Source organism: Motacilla alba, chromosome 2 (assembly GCF_015832195.1).
Source record: "Motacilla alba alba isolate MOTALB_02 chromosome 2, Motacilla_alba_V1.0_pri, whole genome shotgun sequence".
Taxonomy (NCBI): domain Eukaryota; kingdom Metazoa; phylum Chordata; class Aves; order Passeriformes; family Motacillidae; genus Motacilla; species Motacilla alba.
Genome location: NC_052017.1, coordinates 3,502,339 through 3,518,215, shown reverse-complemented (window position 1 = coordinate 3,518,215; position 15,877 = coordinate 3,502,339). Strand labels below are relative to the sequence as shown.

The 15,877-nt window shown below is 40.6% G+C and overlaps 1 protein-coding gene across 2 annotated transcripts in view; it reads left to right on the top strand.

The window, feature by feature from the left end:
- The window catches only part of MINDY4 (MINDY lysine 48 deubiquitinase 4), a 71,766-nt gene that overhangs the window by 47,271 nt on the left and 8,618 nt on the right, over positions 1–15,877 (top strand). For both annotated transcript variants that reach the window (XM_038128738.1, XM_038128737.1), the window contains exons 14-16: positions 2,120–2,183; positions 4,791–4,952; positions 14,778–14,958. In XM_038128738.1, the coding sequence (XP_037984666.1) occupies positions 2,120–2,183; positions 4,791–4,952; positions 14,778–14,958 (407 nt within the window). The remainder of the gene's footprint in view (positions 1–2,119; positions 2,184–4,790; positions 4,953–14,777; positions 14,959–15,877) is intronic.

Genomic DNA, 15,877 nt, shown 5'->3' with positions numbered 1-15,877 from the left:
TGTTGTCCTCCTTCTGCAGGAGCTGAGATCCACCTCTAGACTCCCAGATTGTTTGTGCCTACAGATGGAATTAGAGCTTCCTGCCATTGTGTGTGGCGTACGTCCCCTCGTCCCCGACTGACGCATGTTGGACATTCTGCCCGCGGCGCTGGCGAGATGAGGCCGTTGCTAAAACTGAAAAATGGCCAAAATCCAAAGATTTTTATCATCCCATCCCTGCCTTGCAGTGGTGCATGAGGGAGTTTTCCGTGTCACGGGCACACTTTCCCCAGCCTTTCCTTTGATTTCACACGGGCAAGAGACGTCAGTGGCACTTTGTTATGTCTGACACTGACTTGTGAATTGTCTTTAAAATAAGTGTTTTTAAAAGGGATGAAATACGTTTTTACAAAAGGGATAAAATGCATTTTTCAAAATGGGAATCATGATTCCGTGACTATGACATTATTCTTAATTATTTTAAATACTCTTAGGGCTGTAAACCTTGAAATTATGTGTTACATTCAAAGAAATCCTATGAGAAGATAATCATCTAAAGTTTGGGAATTGTGATTCCATGACTGTGACTTTCTTTCAATTATTTTAGATACTTTTAGGGCTGTAAACCTTGAAATTATATGTTACATTGTGATTTTAGCATCCAAAGAAATCCTGTGAGAAAATAATTATCCAAAGTTTGGGAATTGTGATTCCATGACTATGACTTTTGTTGAATTATTTTAAACTTTTAGGGCTGTAAGCCTCAAAATTATTTGTTATATTCTGATTTTGGCATTCTGAGAAAACCTATGAAAAATAGTTATCTAAAGTTTGGGATGAAGACAGGAAACGTCCTGGCTTTTTACTTAATAAATACATTTTTATTGGAGCATGTGTGTCAATGTTAAGGGGAAATTTCCAGCTAGCTTTACCCTGACCACATCAATTCAACTCCTGCTTTGTCAGAAACAAAATATTTTCATTTTAAAACAAAATTAATTGTGCCAGTTGTCAAGAAACATGGATATTATTAGGCATAGATTTGCCAAATCAAATGGGAATAAGGAGATTGGATGTGTGTAGAATAACTAAGTTTTAATTGATCATTATTCAGGCATTCTCTCTACCTCAGTAGCAATATCAAAATAAGGATGGAGTCAAAACAATTGAGATCAGCATATTTTATACTGAAGGAAAATAGCTTTTTTATGACCCATAGAATTAATCAGTGGGTTTTATTGCCACAACTCTCCCAGAACATAGCAGATTGATTTTCCTCAAACCTAGATTAAGCATTTATTCATGTGTAACATAATGTTTGCAATTCCTTTATATCTGCAGGATGAAAAATGATCACAGTTACAACTTTTATGGTTTAGGCCATAAACCAATCACTAATTCAGTAATTCCAGGAGTTATAAGATAGTGAACTTAGGTTGGGGACACATTACTCCATAATTATGGGCAATGCAGTTTCACAGACTTTTCTCTTTGGTGTCACAACATATAATTAGGGGCCACACAGCACCATTATAAATGTGTACACCTAGAGAGTTTTGGGGTTTTTTTTTTCTTTCTTTTTTTCATGGACAATGCAGTGTATAGATTGGATGGATATATTACAAGCATTTGTGATAGGAATATCAAATAGCAGATCTTATCTGAGTACTGGAATACTCAGGTACTTTGTGGAGTCTGTCTCCTTAGATGCAGAAACTATCCAGATGTGGATGGGTAAAAACTGGCTTCAGGTACCGGAGGTGGGGTGGGCAAAGGGACCTCCAGAGGTCCCTTCCAACCTCACTGATTCTGTGATTCTGTCATACAAACAGTGCAGCAATTCTAATTTCTAAAATTCTAACTAGTGGTGACAATGACTTCTTTTCTTCTCTACAGCTGTTTCCTTCAAGCTCTACCAAACTTCTGCTTCCCACAGGTTTAGTTGAGTTTCTAATTTTTTTTTTTTTTTTTTTTCCATGTAAGAAAATCACCTTGTAAGGACTCAGAAAATACAGGGCTGTATTCATGGTTGGGAAACAGTTTGGTTTTTGTTTTTCAGTAAGATTTAGAGATGAAAAGAATGAAAAGAAGCAATTGTAATGACATTTGATTGGTTTTAAATTTGTGTTTTCCTCTGCAGGGTGCGCAATGACTTCGACGTGCTCACAAACCGCCTGATTGGCAGCCACGGCTACTGCACCCAGGTGAGCTAAAGGTCCAGGTTTGGGGATGTTCTGTGCCTCTGCTGTGAACTGACCTCTGGGAAGAGATGGATTTCTTATTTTTGAGTCAAAGAGTCATGGAATCACAGAATGGTTTGGGTTGGAAGGGAGCTCATCTTGTTCCAACCCTTCCAACCTTCCACTATCCCAGCTTGCTCCAAGCCCCATCCAGCCTGTTCTTGAACATCTCCAGGGATGGAGGTCCACATCTTCTCATGGCAACCTGTGCCAGGGCCTCAGCACCCTCACAGTAAAGAATTTCTTCCCAATATCAGCTAAACCTTCACTCCTTCAGCTAAAGGTCATTCCCCTTTTTCCCATCACTCCATGCCCTTGTGAGAAGTCCCTCTCCAGCTCTTTTGCAGCCCCTTTAGGTATGGGAAAAAATGATTTATGAAAATAAATTGGTGGAGATTTATGCTATAAAATCTCCACCAATTTCCTTTTTTTTTTCCCTTATTCCCATATCCTCAAGAACTTTAATAATTTTTTTCTTTTTCCTTCTGTTTTGGCCTATTGTTGTCTTTGCTTTCAGAGGTTCTGCTTTGCAGGCTGTTTTTTTGGCCTGCATGTGCCTGTACCTGTGTGTCCATGTCCTCACACTCATCTCATCTTCCTCTTTGGGACTCCTTGGTTGATTTCAGGGCTGAGCTATTGCTGTCTTCCCTCCTTGCCCTCTCAGAAAGGTGCCTGAGTTTCCCTGTCTGACCCTAGTGCTCCTCAGGGATTCCAGGATCCCATCCATTGCCCTTCTGGCTGCCACAGACAAGCTTCATGCTCCTCTCTTGTTGCTAGAGGACTTTTGCACTGTGACCACACAATGGTTCACCAAGAAGGTGGTAGAATATCAGTGATGGTGAATAAAAGTGCTAAAAATATCAGTAAAAGCCTATAAACTCTGGGGAATCCTTCAGGAGAAACGCAGAGCTGTAATTGTGTGCAGTATTTTTAAAACCAGTTCCAGACTGGCCATACCAGAGTTATTCATGTCTTTGGGCATGGTAATTTGCAGTATTTTTTCTGGAAACTTTCTCTTTGTTATTTCCCCTCCTGGTTTTAGCCATATGTTATTTATTAATAGTGAGCTGGTTCACTGCTGCAGCTCAGAGTGCTGTTAGCTCTGCTTTCATGCAGCCCAGCTGGCCCTGGTGGGATGTTAGCTGAGAAAAATATCCCATATCTCTCTTCTTGAACTTCAGGCACACTCACATGTGCAAATGCCACCCACCCTCTCACGGATAATTAGCCTCTGACACACCCCCTGCTTCAACTGGAGAGGAAATAATCAGCAATCATCTCTAGGAAATATCAATATCTTGGTGATCAGAGTCCATATGGGTAAATGTTTTACTGAAGGAGACTTTAATTTCATCCAGAAATAATCAGTGAGAAAGAATCATAATGTAACAAATCTTGTCCAACATACAAAATACATCACTAAGCACATACAGAAATGTCACGTAGTACTGGACAGGCTTTGAGTTCATATCATTCATGCTGTATTTTTCATTGTGCAGAAGAGGGGACACCTAAATGTTTTCATTAAAAAAAAAAAACCACCAAAAAAACACTTAGATGAGGTGTTTGAGAGTTGGATGTGAGAGTAAATAAATTATCAGCAGTTTACCTCCAGAGGAATGAAAATTGAAAATTCCTCTAATATTTGGACTTCAACAAAGCTTTCAGTACTGTCTCTCACAGCATCCTGATGCCTTGAGAAGGCTGGCCTAGAACAGAGACTAGAAAAGGCCTCAATAGATCCACCTTGGGCAGCACAAGAGCCCAGCCAGGGCTGCAGCCAAGATCAACCCAAATGGCCCCAAAATGCACGAGCGCTCCCGGGGTCTCTCCCTTGGCTCAGTTCTGCTCCATTTGCACCTTGCAGTTCATTGTCCCGTTCCAGCTTTAGCCCAGGCACTCCCACCCTGCTTGTTTTTCTCTCTGCAGCCCACGCTGTTTGTGCTCCTGGGCTGAGCTTTGGATCATTTGTCCTTGGTGCCCAGCTGGAGCAGGAATTGTTTTGTCTCCCTGCTCTGTGCAGAGAGCTCAGCATCCCCTGATATGAAGCTCAGAATTACACACTAAAGCAGCACAGAATCTGAAAAATACAAAAGCTAAAACCTGAGGCATCAATCTTTTTGGACAAGAAATCCAACTCACAGCTGGAAAAGGTTTTTTGTCCCAGAGGGTGCTGGGCACTGCCCAGGGAATGGTCACAGCCTCGAGGCTGCCAGAGCTCCAGGAGGATTGAGACAAAGCTCTCAGGGATGCACAGGGTGGGATTGTTGGGGTGTCTGTGCAGGGCAAGGAGCTGGACTGGATGATCCTTGTGGGTCCCTTCCAACACAGGATATTCTGTCATTGTATAATTTCCTCATTTTACTTTGGGAGACTTTGACCAAAATATCTAGAATCTTTTTATAATCAATTTTGATCCTAACCATAAACCTTAAGCCACTCTGTAAATTAGGAGTCATGTACATGTGTAACTTCACATCAATGCTGAATCAGTCTTCTGCTGATCAACTACTGTTTGGTTTTGGTTTTCTTTTTTTTTTTTTTAATTTATTTCAAACATGTCCCAAACAGGAATTGGTGAACTTGCTTCTGACTGGCAAAGCTGTGTCCAATGTTTTCAACAATGTGATCGAGCTGGACTCTGGGAATGGCAATATCACCATTTTGAAAGGCATCACGAGTCGCAGTGATATTGGTTTGCTGTCCCTGTTTGAGCACTATGATGTCTGTCAGGTATGCTTTCCATTAAAAACGCAATTAAAAAGAAAACAATTTCTTTTAAGATCAGCTTGGAGTAGGTAAAGCAGCAAAGAAATTACTGGCTTGGTTCAGTTTGTCTTTGCTGTGCTGTAATGGTGGTTCTATTCCCAGTAAAAAGAAGTTAAAGACAATTAAAATAGCTGTTAGTCCAATGGGATTGTTCATTTTAATTGCTTTTGATATTCATATTTTAATTGTAGTAATCAGGAAAATTAAAATATAGATTAAAACTTTCAAAGGAGTGACAGGTATTCATTTACCTCAGGAAAAGCTTGTATAATGATTTCACTAGTTCTCCATCAACAGGAGATGGAGGATGGCAGGATGAACATCTTTCCTAAAGACCAGTTCTGTCCCAAACAGCCAATCTTATGTTTGATGCAGGAATATTATTTGAAATTCTCTTGCCTTTGTTACATACTTGTAGCAGTCCCACCTACATTTGCAGCAGCAGCAGCACCCCTATAAAAGTTTGAAAGTGATTGCCAAAGGATGTGTTTTTACTGACCTGATATAAACGTGAGACTGAAAACAAAGCTTGATTTTAACTCCTTCCCATGTGGCTGTAGTCAGCTACATCCTCCTGCTACTGGCAAACTACAAATTTTGTTATTTTTAATTAACACAATCATTTACATTACTCACAGGATTACAAAAGGCTTGAATGCAGTCAAGACAACTTATCAGTGTACCCAAATCAGATTAATTCAGAACAGAGTGGACTAAAAATAAATAAGCTCCTGTGTCTAGTTCACACTTCTTTTTCTTGTCTATAAACAATGTGACATTTAAACCCTCAAAAAATGGTTATGCACCACTCCAGCAATTTTTCCATTCTCCAGTGAGGAAAATGACTCAGGAGAAGCAAAATGGTAAATGAGGTCAGGGCAGGTAAGAGCTATTTCTTACCCACCTGCCCTCTAAAAATAAAATAAGTTACCCAGAGATTCAGACACCGTTTTCCACTTATTCTGCAAATTATATGGTGGAGGGGATCTCTTTCCACTGCTGGGCTCTTGCATGGGAGCTGGACTCATGAGCAGGGATCTGTTTTTCCAAGCCAGTGACTTAATCAGTTGCAGAAACTCCAGTAGACATAGTTTCATTTTTTTTTATTTTTAAGAGTCTACACTAGTTGGGCATCTGCTGCAAATTGTCCTGGTTTTTATTAAGAACATCTGGGTGTTCTCTGCATTTCAGTTCAGAGGCAATGTCTGCTTAGGTCTGGGACAAAAGTCAGATTCTGGTGGATTTTGGCCTGAAACTGGGGAGTCTCCACTGTGGCTTCTGCATGAGGGGCCAGATTCTGCTTCCTGTTATAAAATTCAGAGCAGTTCAGGAAAAAGAAATGTCAGTGGCAGTTTGCAGAGGTGGAACTGAGAATAGAATTTGTCTTTCAAAGTGACTCTTTTATTCCTCTCAGCATCCAATTACAGTGTGGCTCTGAGGCTGGTAACTGAAGCCAGCCATGGAAAAGGACTGTCATTTTTGGTTGGGTTTATTTTTTGTTTCCAGGAGTAAGAAAATCCTGAGCGTGCTATATGGTGAATCATGGACACTGGAGTCAGAAAACTCCCTTTAGGTCACATCCAGCCAATCTCTCAGGGGATAACTCAGGATATTTTTGTGTCCTGTTATATAGCAGGGTTTCTTTTAAAAATCTGTATCCTTGAAGTTCCTGCCTTTTTGTTCAGATGTCCATTTTTTCATTGATTTTAGTGCATATAACTGTGATCTTGCAGTTCTTCTCATCCATCTCTACTCTAAAACATGAATAAATTCAAATAAAGATTTGCAGGTCCTTGTGAATTTAGAGATTTTTCAGTGTTTGGAGTGTTTGGAAATACTATTAATAAATCAGACTCTTAATTTACTTAGTTTCCTCTAATTATAATTTCACTCATAATCCAACCTGCCCCCTGAACAATTGATCCCCATCCGCTGGGCATTTGCAGCTGATGTAAGAGTGCCTCCCTTTTTCATCAGCACATCCTGTCCAAAGTTTGTTTTTATTCCCCTGCTCTAGACTTGTTCCAACTTACCAACACATTTAGGATGGGATATTCAGGATTCCAGGCTAGATGCAGTGAATCCACATGGAAGAAGACTTTTCTACCATTTTATTCATTTTTCTAATATGTGGAACATTTGTGTGTAATCCCTTGGCTTGGCTTCTGACTTGCAGATATTGTGAAGGCACAATTAATCCTCACATTCCAACAGTGGCAAATCCAAAGAAAATTATCCATCCCTTTTCTTGCAGCCTGGAGAATCCCTCTGTTCCCCATCCATTCATCTCCCCCAGTGGATCCTGTGTTATCTTTGCTGATGAGAAAAACGCGCGGCCCGAGTAATTTGTCTGGAATTGTTCATGTTCAGTCATCACTCTCAGTCCTGACATATCACCAAACTCTGTGGAGTTTTTGCAGTGTAATTACTTGCTGCAAATTGTTTCACAATGACAGATGGATCCATTCCATCTGTTTCATGTGCAAACGTTTAGTTTCACAGTGAGATTCTGGATTTTAATGGGGGAAAAAAGCTAAAAGTCCAATTTTGCTGCTTTTCAGTCAAGTTACACATTTTGGTGTTTCTTTTCTTTGTGCCCAGCAATATCAACCTCACGTGATCTTACACATTTAACTTAGAAGCCCAAATTGAGATTTTAGGTTCCCTGGGATTTATTTAGAGCATGTCAAGCAATAGAAACATTTCCACATGAAATCGCTGGGGGTTTGCTCTGTCTGCTGAGCTGCAGCATGCAGCAGTTCAGTCTCAGGGAAGCTGAGTGGTTTCTCAGCAGGGACAAGACCTTGGAGAAGGGAATGAGGCACAGGACCAATTTTAGCACTCCTGGGTGAGAAAATCCCTGTGTTTGGGTCAGAGCCTTTGGCCTAAATGCCACATCAAAATTGCAGGTGAAAAGACTTAGAATGATGAAATTCTTCCTTTCAAAATGTTTTGAGATGTTAAAAGTAGGAAGAGATGGAAGGAGAGGCTCCTCGTTTTCATGCCAGGTCATTAAATAACAGTGAAAAAAATGGAAAAGTAATCTGCATTCTCAGGTAATAAATGTAACAGATTATTATCATTATTATCATTCATAACTTGGTAATTCTTTAATAATATTAACAACCAATTAACTAACACCACAGTGCTAATTAACATGAATAATGATGATAATAATAACAATAACAAATAGCATTTACATGCCATTTCCTATTAGCAGATTTGTGCTTTGCAAGAGTGGCAAGTGTCATTTCCACTTTTCAGAGAGGGGGTAATAGGTAAATAAAAGTCAAAGTAAGCTCCTGGCTGAACTGGGATGAGTACAGGTCTGAATCTCTCATTTTAAAGGCAGTGTGGTGCTGGCTGATGAATTTCACCACCCTTCTGAAATGTTTTTTGAAGCTGCCTTAGCTATGTGCTATTGTATGTGAAGAAATGGAAATATTCAAAGTTATCACTTTTGAGCCTTCTGTCTGATTTGTCTTTGTTTTCACCAATTCTCTCCTGCATTAAGCTGTTCTGTCAGTTAAAACTCCTGTTCTCTGACCTCCTAAATTCACCCTACTCTGATTCCTGACTGTCCCAGCACTCAAGGGACCTGGTGCTTTTTAGTTTTTGCTTCTCCGAAAATGGCAGTATTGTATTTGTGGGGTGCCCCATGCAGGAAGGCACAATGAATCTGACTCCATGCTCTCAGAAGGCTAATTTATTATTTTATGATACTATATTATATTAAAGAATATTATACTAAACTGTACTAAAGAATACAGAAAGGATACTTACAGAATGCTAAAAGGATAATAATGAAAACTCGTGACTCTCTCCAGAGCCTGACACAGCTTGGCCCTGACTGGCCAAAGAGTGAAAACAACTCACAGCAGAATCAAATGAAACAATCACCTGTGGGTGAACAATCTCCAAACACATCCCACATGTGAGCACAACACAGGAGAAGCAAATGAGATGAGAATTGTTTTCCTTTTTCTCTGAGGCTTCTCAGCTTCCCAGGAGAAAAATCCTGAGTGAAAGGATTTTTCAGAAAATGTGAATGCCATTGACAAAGAAGCTGCACATATTTTTCCTATTTCTTTTCAAAAAGACAGAGCAAAGCAACAGAAACAAACAGAATTTATTCATTAAAATTCCACGGATGGGAAATATTATCTTTGGTCCTTTTGAAGAAACCACTCTGTGCTATGACAAGGCCTGAATGATGAAATTCAGCACACGTGCTCTGTCTCCTGGCACCTCACCTGTGTTTTTGCCCTCCTGTAACCTTCTTCCCAGGGAAATGTGTCCCCTAAACAATCCCTTTTCCCCATCAGATGGGCTGGATTCAAGCCAGGCCATTAGCGGGGTTGTGGAGGGGAAAGTTTGGAAAGAGGGTTTTAACCACCTCCTTTGAGAAACCAACCACAAAAACACACAAGTGCAAAATGGAAACTGATGGTTGGCTCCAATTTTCCATTTATTTTTCAGGAATAGGGGTAAATGTTGTGCCCTGTAGGTGCAGCAGAGGAAGCTGCTATTTATATAAGACTTTAGTGAGCATCACTGTGGGCAAAAACATGGAGTACATTCAGATTTGACTGGAACAAGGCTGACAAAGCATTGGTCTTTGAGAAAATCTGTTCTTCATTCCTTGTTTCTACATCTCTTTTCTAGTCTGGAACTGAAATTTTCTTTAATGACATCCTATTGTCCCCTGAGTTGTGGCCAGTTGTTTACCCAGAGGCCAGTCACTGTTGCTGGGGTGCTGGCATTGCTTCCCTGTCAACACCCTTCCAAATGAAATAGGAGCATAGAGTTTTATTTAAGACAATAAGGGTAACAAAGCCCACATGTTTAGAAGAGCTCTGAGTGCTTTGCAAACAGGTAAAACAGAAAAGGATAAGTCAGATATTTCCCACATGTCTCTCTAGATTATAAACACCTGCATGTGGCACTGGATTTATCCCATGTCACTTTAGGTGCTTTTTAGGCTGAAAATGCATCAGGTAGGAGTTCAGCCAACTCCCTGCATCATTGGTGAATGGGAGGGTCTGAATTTCTGACAATACCCATCTCTTACTTATTTGATTTTACAGCCAAAGCCCAAGGGCTAACCTTCTTTAGAGGACTTAGAAATAAATGCAGAAGTGTTCTGTGGGCTGAATCCTGCCCTGTCCTTGTCATTGCAGTGATGTAACTCCCTGAAGTGGGCTGTAAACTTTGTGTGTTGTGAGGAGATGGCAAAATGCTGAAATCTGAGGGAGGGTCTGAATCTCCCTCAAAATTTCTTCATTTTTTGGGACATTCCAGAAGAGCAGCTGAGTGGGAAAGGGATAAAGAAAAGATCTTGAGGCTGCCTGGCACCCTGAGGTCTGTTTTCCTTTTCCTTTCTACATCTGCTGCTTTTTACACCATGGCAGTATAAGGGAGCTTTAATCAGAAGCCAGTGCTTTCCAGAGTCTCTTCTTTGCTTTGGGAATCCTAGGATTTAACACACATCTCTTTCTGTTCTTCAGTCCATGTCCTTTGTTTTTCCTCCAGTTCATTATCAGAAAGATTTCCTTTTCCACAAAAAAACCAAAAAAAACCAAAAAAAACCCAAAAAACCACAAAAAAACCCCCCAAAAAAAAACCCCCAAAAAAACCCACAAAACCAACCCCCCCAAAAAAAAACAAACAAAAAAACCCAAACAAAACAAAACAAAGACAAAAAAAAACCCCACAAAAAACCCAAGAAAATAAGGATCCAAAGCTGCAGAGAAATTACCTAAGGCTCCAGTGTAGCAGTAGTGTTTGCTATTATTTTATAAAGCTAAAATTATTTCTTATGGCTACGATTATTTTATATGTCTATTATTTTATATGGCTAAAAACTCCTCAATTTCTGTCTCACCTGACATAGTGCATACTCTGAATGTCAGATCTCATAAGCATTAATTTTATTTTTCTCAATCTGATTGAAATCAAGTATTTTGCAATAACGTCACCCTCACAGTGTCCCTTAATTGTCTGCAGATACAGCAGTGATGTGGCTGGGCTGGTGTTTCAGGGGTGGCCTGGTCAGTGGGGTCACAGCTCCCCCAAGGGCTGCTGAAAAGGTGTTTGATTTTACACCACTGACACTTCACTCTGAACACCCCTGGAACATTGTTCAATATTCATTCAGAAAAGGTCACTGCAGCTGTGGGGAATAAAACACTGACAGAACAAACAATGGGGTGTTGCCTGTAACTCTGAAAGTTCGGTGTAATTATCTTTTTGCCTGTCAATCCTACCAGAAATTCCTGACTTTGGCAGATCCCAGCCCTCTGTGGAACCATTACATGCTGTAATTACTTCTCAAATAAACATCTCTGGCAGCTGTATTCAGGGAAAGAAACATAAAGCAAGGAGTGATTGATTATAACTAGAAAATGAATAGTAAAGTCCTACAAACAAGGAGGGGGGGAAATTATGTTAAATAATAAAACTCCTGGAGAAAAATGCCAGCAGATCGTATCCAGTAATCCTGCTTGGTTTGAGTGTCACATTCTCTTGTTTGTTTTTGGTTTTTTTGGTTTGGTTTTTTTATTATTTTTTTTTGTGTGTGTTTTTGGTTTTTTTTTTTTTTGTTTGTTTTGTTTTGGTTTGGTTTGGTTTTGGGTTTTTTTTTTTTTGGTTTTTTTTGAATACACGTGGAAAAGTTGGCCTTGTTCAAGGGACAAATAAGGGCTGAATGGTGAGGTACCATCCACTCACTCTGGCAGATCTGTTGGGATAATTCTCCAGCAGTAAATACTTGTCTGTAGGGTGAATTTCACCATTGTGTGAATACACAGAGATATCAGATGGAGAATGAGCCCTTTGAAGGTGCTTGCTTTTGAAAAGTTGATGTTTCCCAAATATCAGAATGGTGTTTCTGACATTTATGAGCATTCTTGAGGGCTTTTTAAGTGAGAGGATCAGGGTTAGGGAAGTCTCCATAGGAATTGAAGAAATGCAGCTCAAATGGACACCTCATTCATTCTGCCCTTACTTTCCTTTTGCCTGAAAATGAGTAATGAGCCTGCTGGAAAACCAACACTTAAATAGTGATAAAAACACAGCCATTGAGCTCTTATTAAAAAAAAAAAATCATAAAAAGGATGCAAGTCACATATCCCTGATTTGCCTTTGGAATTCAGCCCTACACATGTAGGGAAGACTCTGGAAAGAAGGGGTCTCAGTCAGCTCTGTTCTCTGTCAGGCTCTTGTTGGATGACACGGACACTGCTGAGTTTGAGGGGTTTCCTGAGGAGTCAGAATCCTGGGTGTTCATGTCTGTTCTTCCCTGTCCTGTTTCCAGGTTTTTTTCCAGGTTTGATCCAGTATTACTGCCACCAAGCAGGCTGGTCAGGCAGCTGAGGAAGCACTCAGGCCTCACCAGCTGGAGCAGTTAAATGAAGGCATAATTCTGTGTATGGGAAGGGTCTGGAGAGTCAGTCCTGTGAGGAGCTGCTGAGGGAGCTGGGGGTGGTGAGCCTGCAGAAAAGGAGGCTCGGGGATGACCTTATTGCTCTCTAAACTTCCTGAGAGGAGGTGTGGTGAGGTGAGGGTCAGCCTCTTCTCGCAGGCAACAAGTGACAGGACAAGAGGAAACAGCCTCAGGCAGGACATCAGCAGGAATTTCTTCACTGGAAGTGTGGTCAGATCCTGGAATGGGCTGCCCAGGGGGGTGGTGGAGTCCTCACTCCTGGGAGTATTGAAGAAACCACTGGATGTGGCACTCAGTGCTCTGCTCTGGTTCTCGAGGTGTTGTTCAGTCAGAGGCTGGGCTCAATGGTCCTGGAGGTCTTTTCCAACCCAAATGACTCAGTGATTCTGCTTGAAGAAGCAGCCAAAGGAGTCCTCACAGTGAGGGTTGCCCTTACCTTGTCAGCAATGTGCATCCACATTATATTTTGTACAAAATATGTTCTGCATCTTGGTGTCAAAGGCAGCAGCTAATCCTCGGCTGGTTAAATTGATGTGACCAAAACAAAGACTTCTCCCTTCTTCTAGGAGAGGAAGATTTGAGCTACAATATTTTTAGACTCTCTGAGTTGTCTCAAAGTTCATGCCCTCGCAGCTTTCTGCAAAGATTGTAATTGAAAACTGCACATTTTTGGAGAATGTTCCTGCAGCCCTCAATCATCTGAACAGTTTGTCCTGGCTTCAAGGGGATGGTTCATGTGAGTGAGAGCTGGAGTGGACGTGGCTTTGAAAGTTCTGCATCTCTCTAATCTTTGTCAAATGTTGTTTGATGAAGCTGGGAAGTTGCTTTTGCAGACAAACGTAGGAAGAACATATTTTTAGGAGGAGACTGGCTGTTCTTTTTGGCTTTGACTTATCTGCATATTAAAATATGCATGTTTGTGAGTCTGAATCTTTTCATCTGTGTCCCTCTAATTTGCCATCTTTTGTTGAAACTGCGTATTTTCTTTTTTGATAACTCCTGTTACGAGTGTTATTGGAAGCTTGTAAAAAATTCTTTGCTTCTAAGCCAAGAATTTAAATAAACAGCAAAACTGTTGTATAAAAGGCTGTTTTAAATAGATATTAGCAAAGTAATGAGTCAGGGAACAGTTACTTAATTAGCTGGAGACTTGTTATCTAACATCAGAAGAAATTCTCATGGAAGGCAGCTGAATTTGCACTTGTAGCACTTCAGATATAAATTCGAAACGTCCATCAAGATGAAAACACAAACTGCTTATCACTTAGGGTGCTGGTTAGAGTTTTGATTACAGCAGAATTAGTGTTGGCTTCTGCCTTTTGGCTTTTGCCATTTGCCCCTGTGCCCACGGTGAAGAACTGAGGGCTGCACTGCAGGAGCTGCATCCACAAATCTATTTCTAGAAATCAGGTATGAGAATTTTTCTGTTAAATTCCTCAGTTTCCACTAGGGCTTTTTCAGTGAAAAGCAAAATGACTGAAAGCAAAATGATTTCACTGAAAGCAAAATGTTTAATTTCAGATTTCAGATTCCCTAAGCAGTTTCTCAAAGGTAGAAAACCCAGCTGCAGTGCTGCTGGTATCCCCTTCCTCCATCCCTTATAGATTAAATCTCTTAAGTATTCTAGTTTAAAACATCTATGAATGAATATGAAAGTTTTTATACATTTTGTTAGAGAATATTCAGTTTATTTATATATATATTTTCAAAAGAAGGACAAAGGCTTAGAGAAGGCTTTGGTTAAAGTTATATTTCCCATGAGCATATTTCATTTCTCAGAATAATGAAGCAAAACAAATGCTTCTGTTATTGCTTTCTTCTGTGGCTGAAAATACATGTTTTGACTGTGAACTAGGAGGTGATAAAGTGAAGGGAATACATTGCTTTCTTTACTCAACACAAGATTTTGGGCTCAGTTGAGCTGCCCAGGCAGGGATGTCTCAGGGCACTTGAGATCCTGTGAGTCTCTTACCTGGTTTCCAGTCATTCTTGAATGACAGTACAGCCTCCCATTGATCCTGTCATGCATTCCTGTGGTTTTACAGCTGCTGCAGAGGACATGCTTCCTGTTGGTTCAGCTCATCTGGGATCTGATCTTTGAGCTGTAAGAGCACTACAACTGCATTTCATTACCTGCCACAGCTCAAGGCCTAATACTTGCTTTATGTGCTCCATGATTTACCAGAGTTGTACTGGTCTGCTTCATCAACAGTCTCTAATGAGCCTTCTTTAGTGCTTGTAGCCTAGAATAAATAAATGATCTTCCAGATTTTATGTTTTCCACAATGAATTGTTTCTCCCCCCCAACCCCAGTGCCCTTCTGCTATTTTCTATTTCTCTTCCAGGTCGGTTGTTACTTGAAGACCCCCAAGTACCCAATTTGGCTGGTCTGCAGTGAAAGCCACTTCAGTGTGCTTTTCTGTTTGGAAAGGGATTTGCTCAGCGACTGGAAAACGGGACGGAGGTTTGACCTCTATTACTACGATGGCTTGGCCAACCAGGATGAAGAGATTCGCTTGACAGTGGGTATGAGCAGCCCCCTGACTCTGCATTTCACCTCTGGGGGGGCAGAAAGGAGGATCCAGTAACGCAAACAGTGATGGCTGCAGGCAGTGAATGTGAATTTGTGTGCTGTTGCCTTATTTCCATAATTAGTTTTGGTGATTAATTATATTTCACAAGGAAGTTTTGAGGGTAACCTCTTGGAAGGTTTAACAGTGAGCATATGTCACTTTATACACACTGGCAAAAATTCCAGTGGCACTGATTCCCAAGGAACAGGTCGTGATCTCTGGCTTATTCATACTCCCAGGATTACAAAATATATTTCTCTACTCCCATTCTCCTTCACATCATCTCACCGTAGCAGAAAGTGCAGGTCTCTAGTTCCTCACCCAAAATGCCTGTAGGAAAATGAGCAGAGAGGGTGAGGAAACATGAAATCCTTGCCTCCAAGGCAAGAAGATGCCAGTAATCTGCTAAAGAAGTTTAGTCTCTTACCTGCCTGGAAGCACAAGCCTCCAAAAGATCTTCCAACTTGTTACACTCCTTCTTTCAGGAAGCCATGCCAAATTACACAGCTGCTTTTACAGTAAATACTTCTTCAACTGGAAGGCATTTGGATGAGTATTCTGATCCTTAGAAAGCACCTACTTCAATACATTCTCCACCACTAAATCCCTGTTTGCTAATAATATCCTACTCACCTTTTGTTTTCTTTTCTTTGGTACATTTATACAATCTTGCCTGTGATTCTTTGATAACCAAATTCCTTCTCAATCTTAAGGAGCCACTCTACTGCAGTTTACTCTTCAGAAATAAATTGTGTCTGTTCCTTATTTGCACCAACATCCAGGTTTTTGCACAGGCTGGGTGTTGTACGTTCTGCTTGATCCATGTGCCAAAGTTGTTTCTGTGCTGGGAGTGCTGGGGGTTTGAGCCCCTC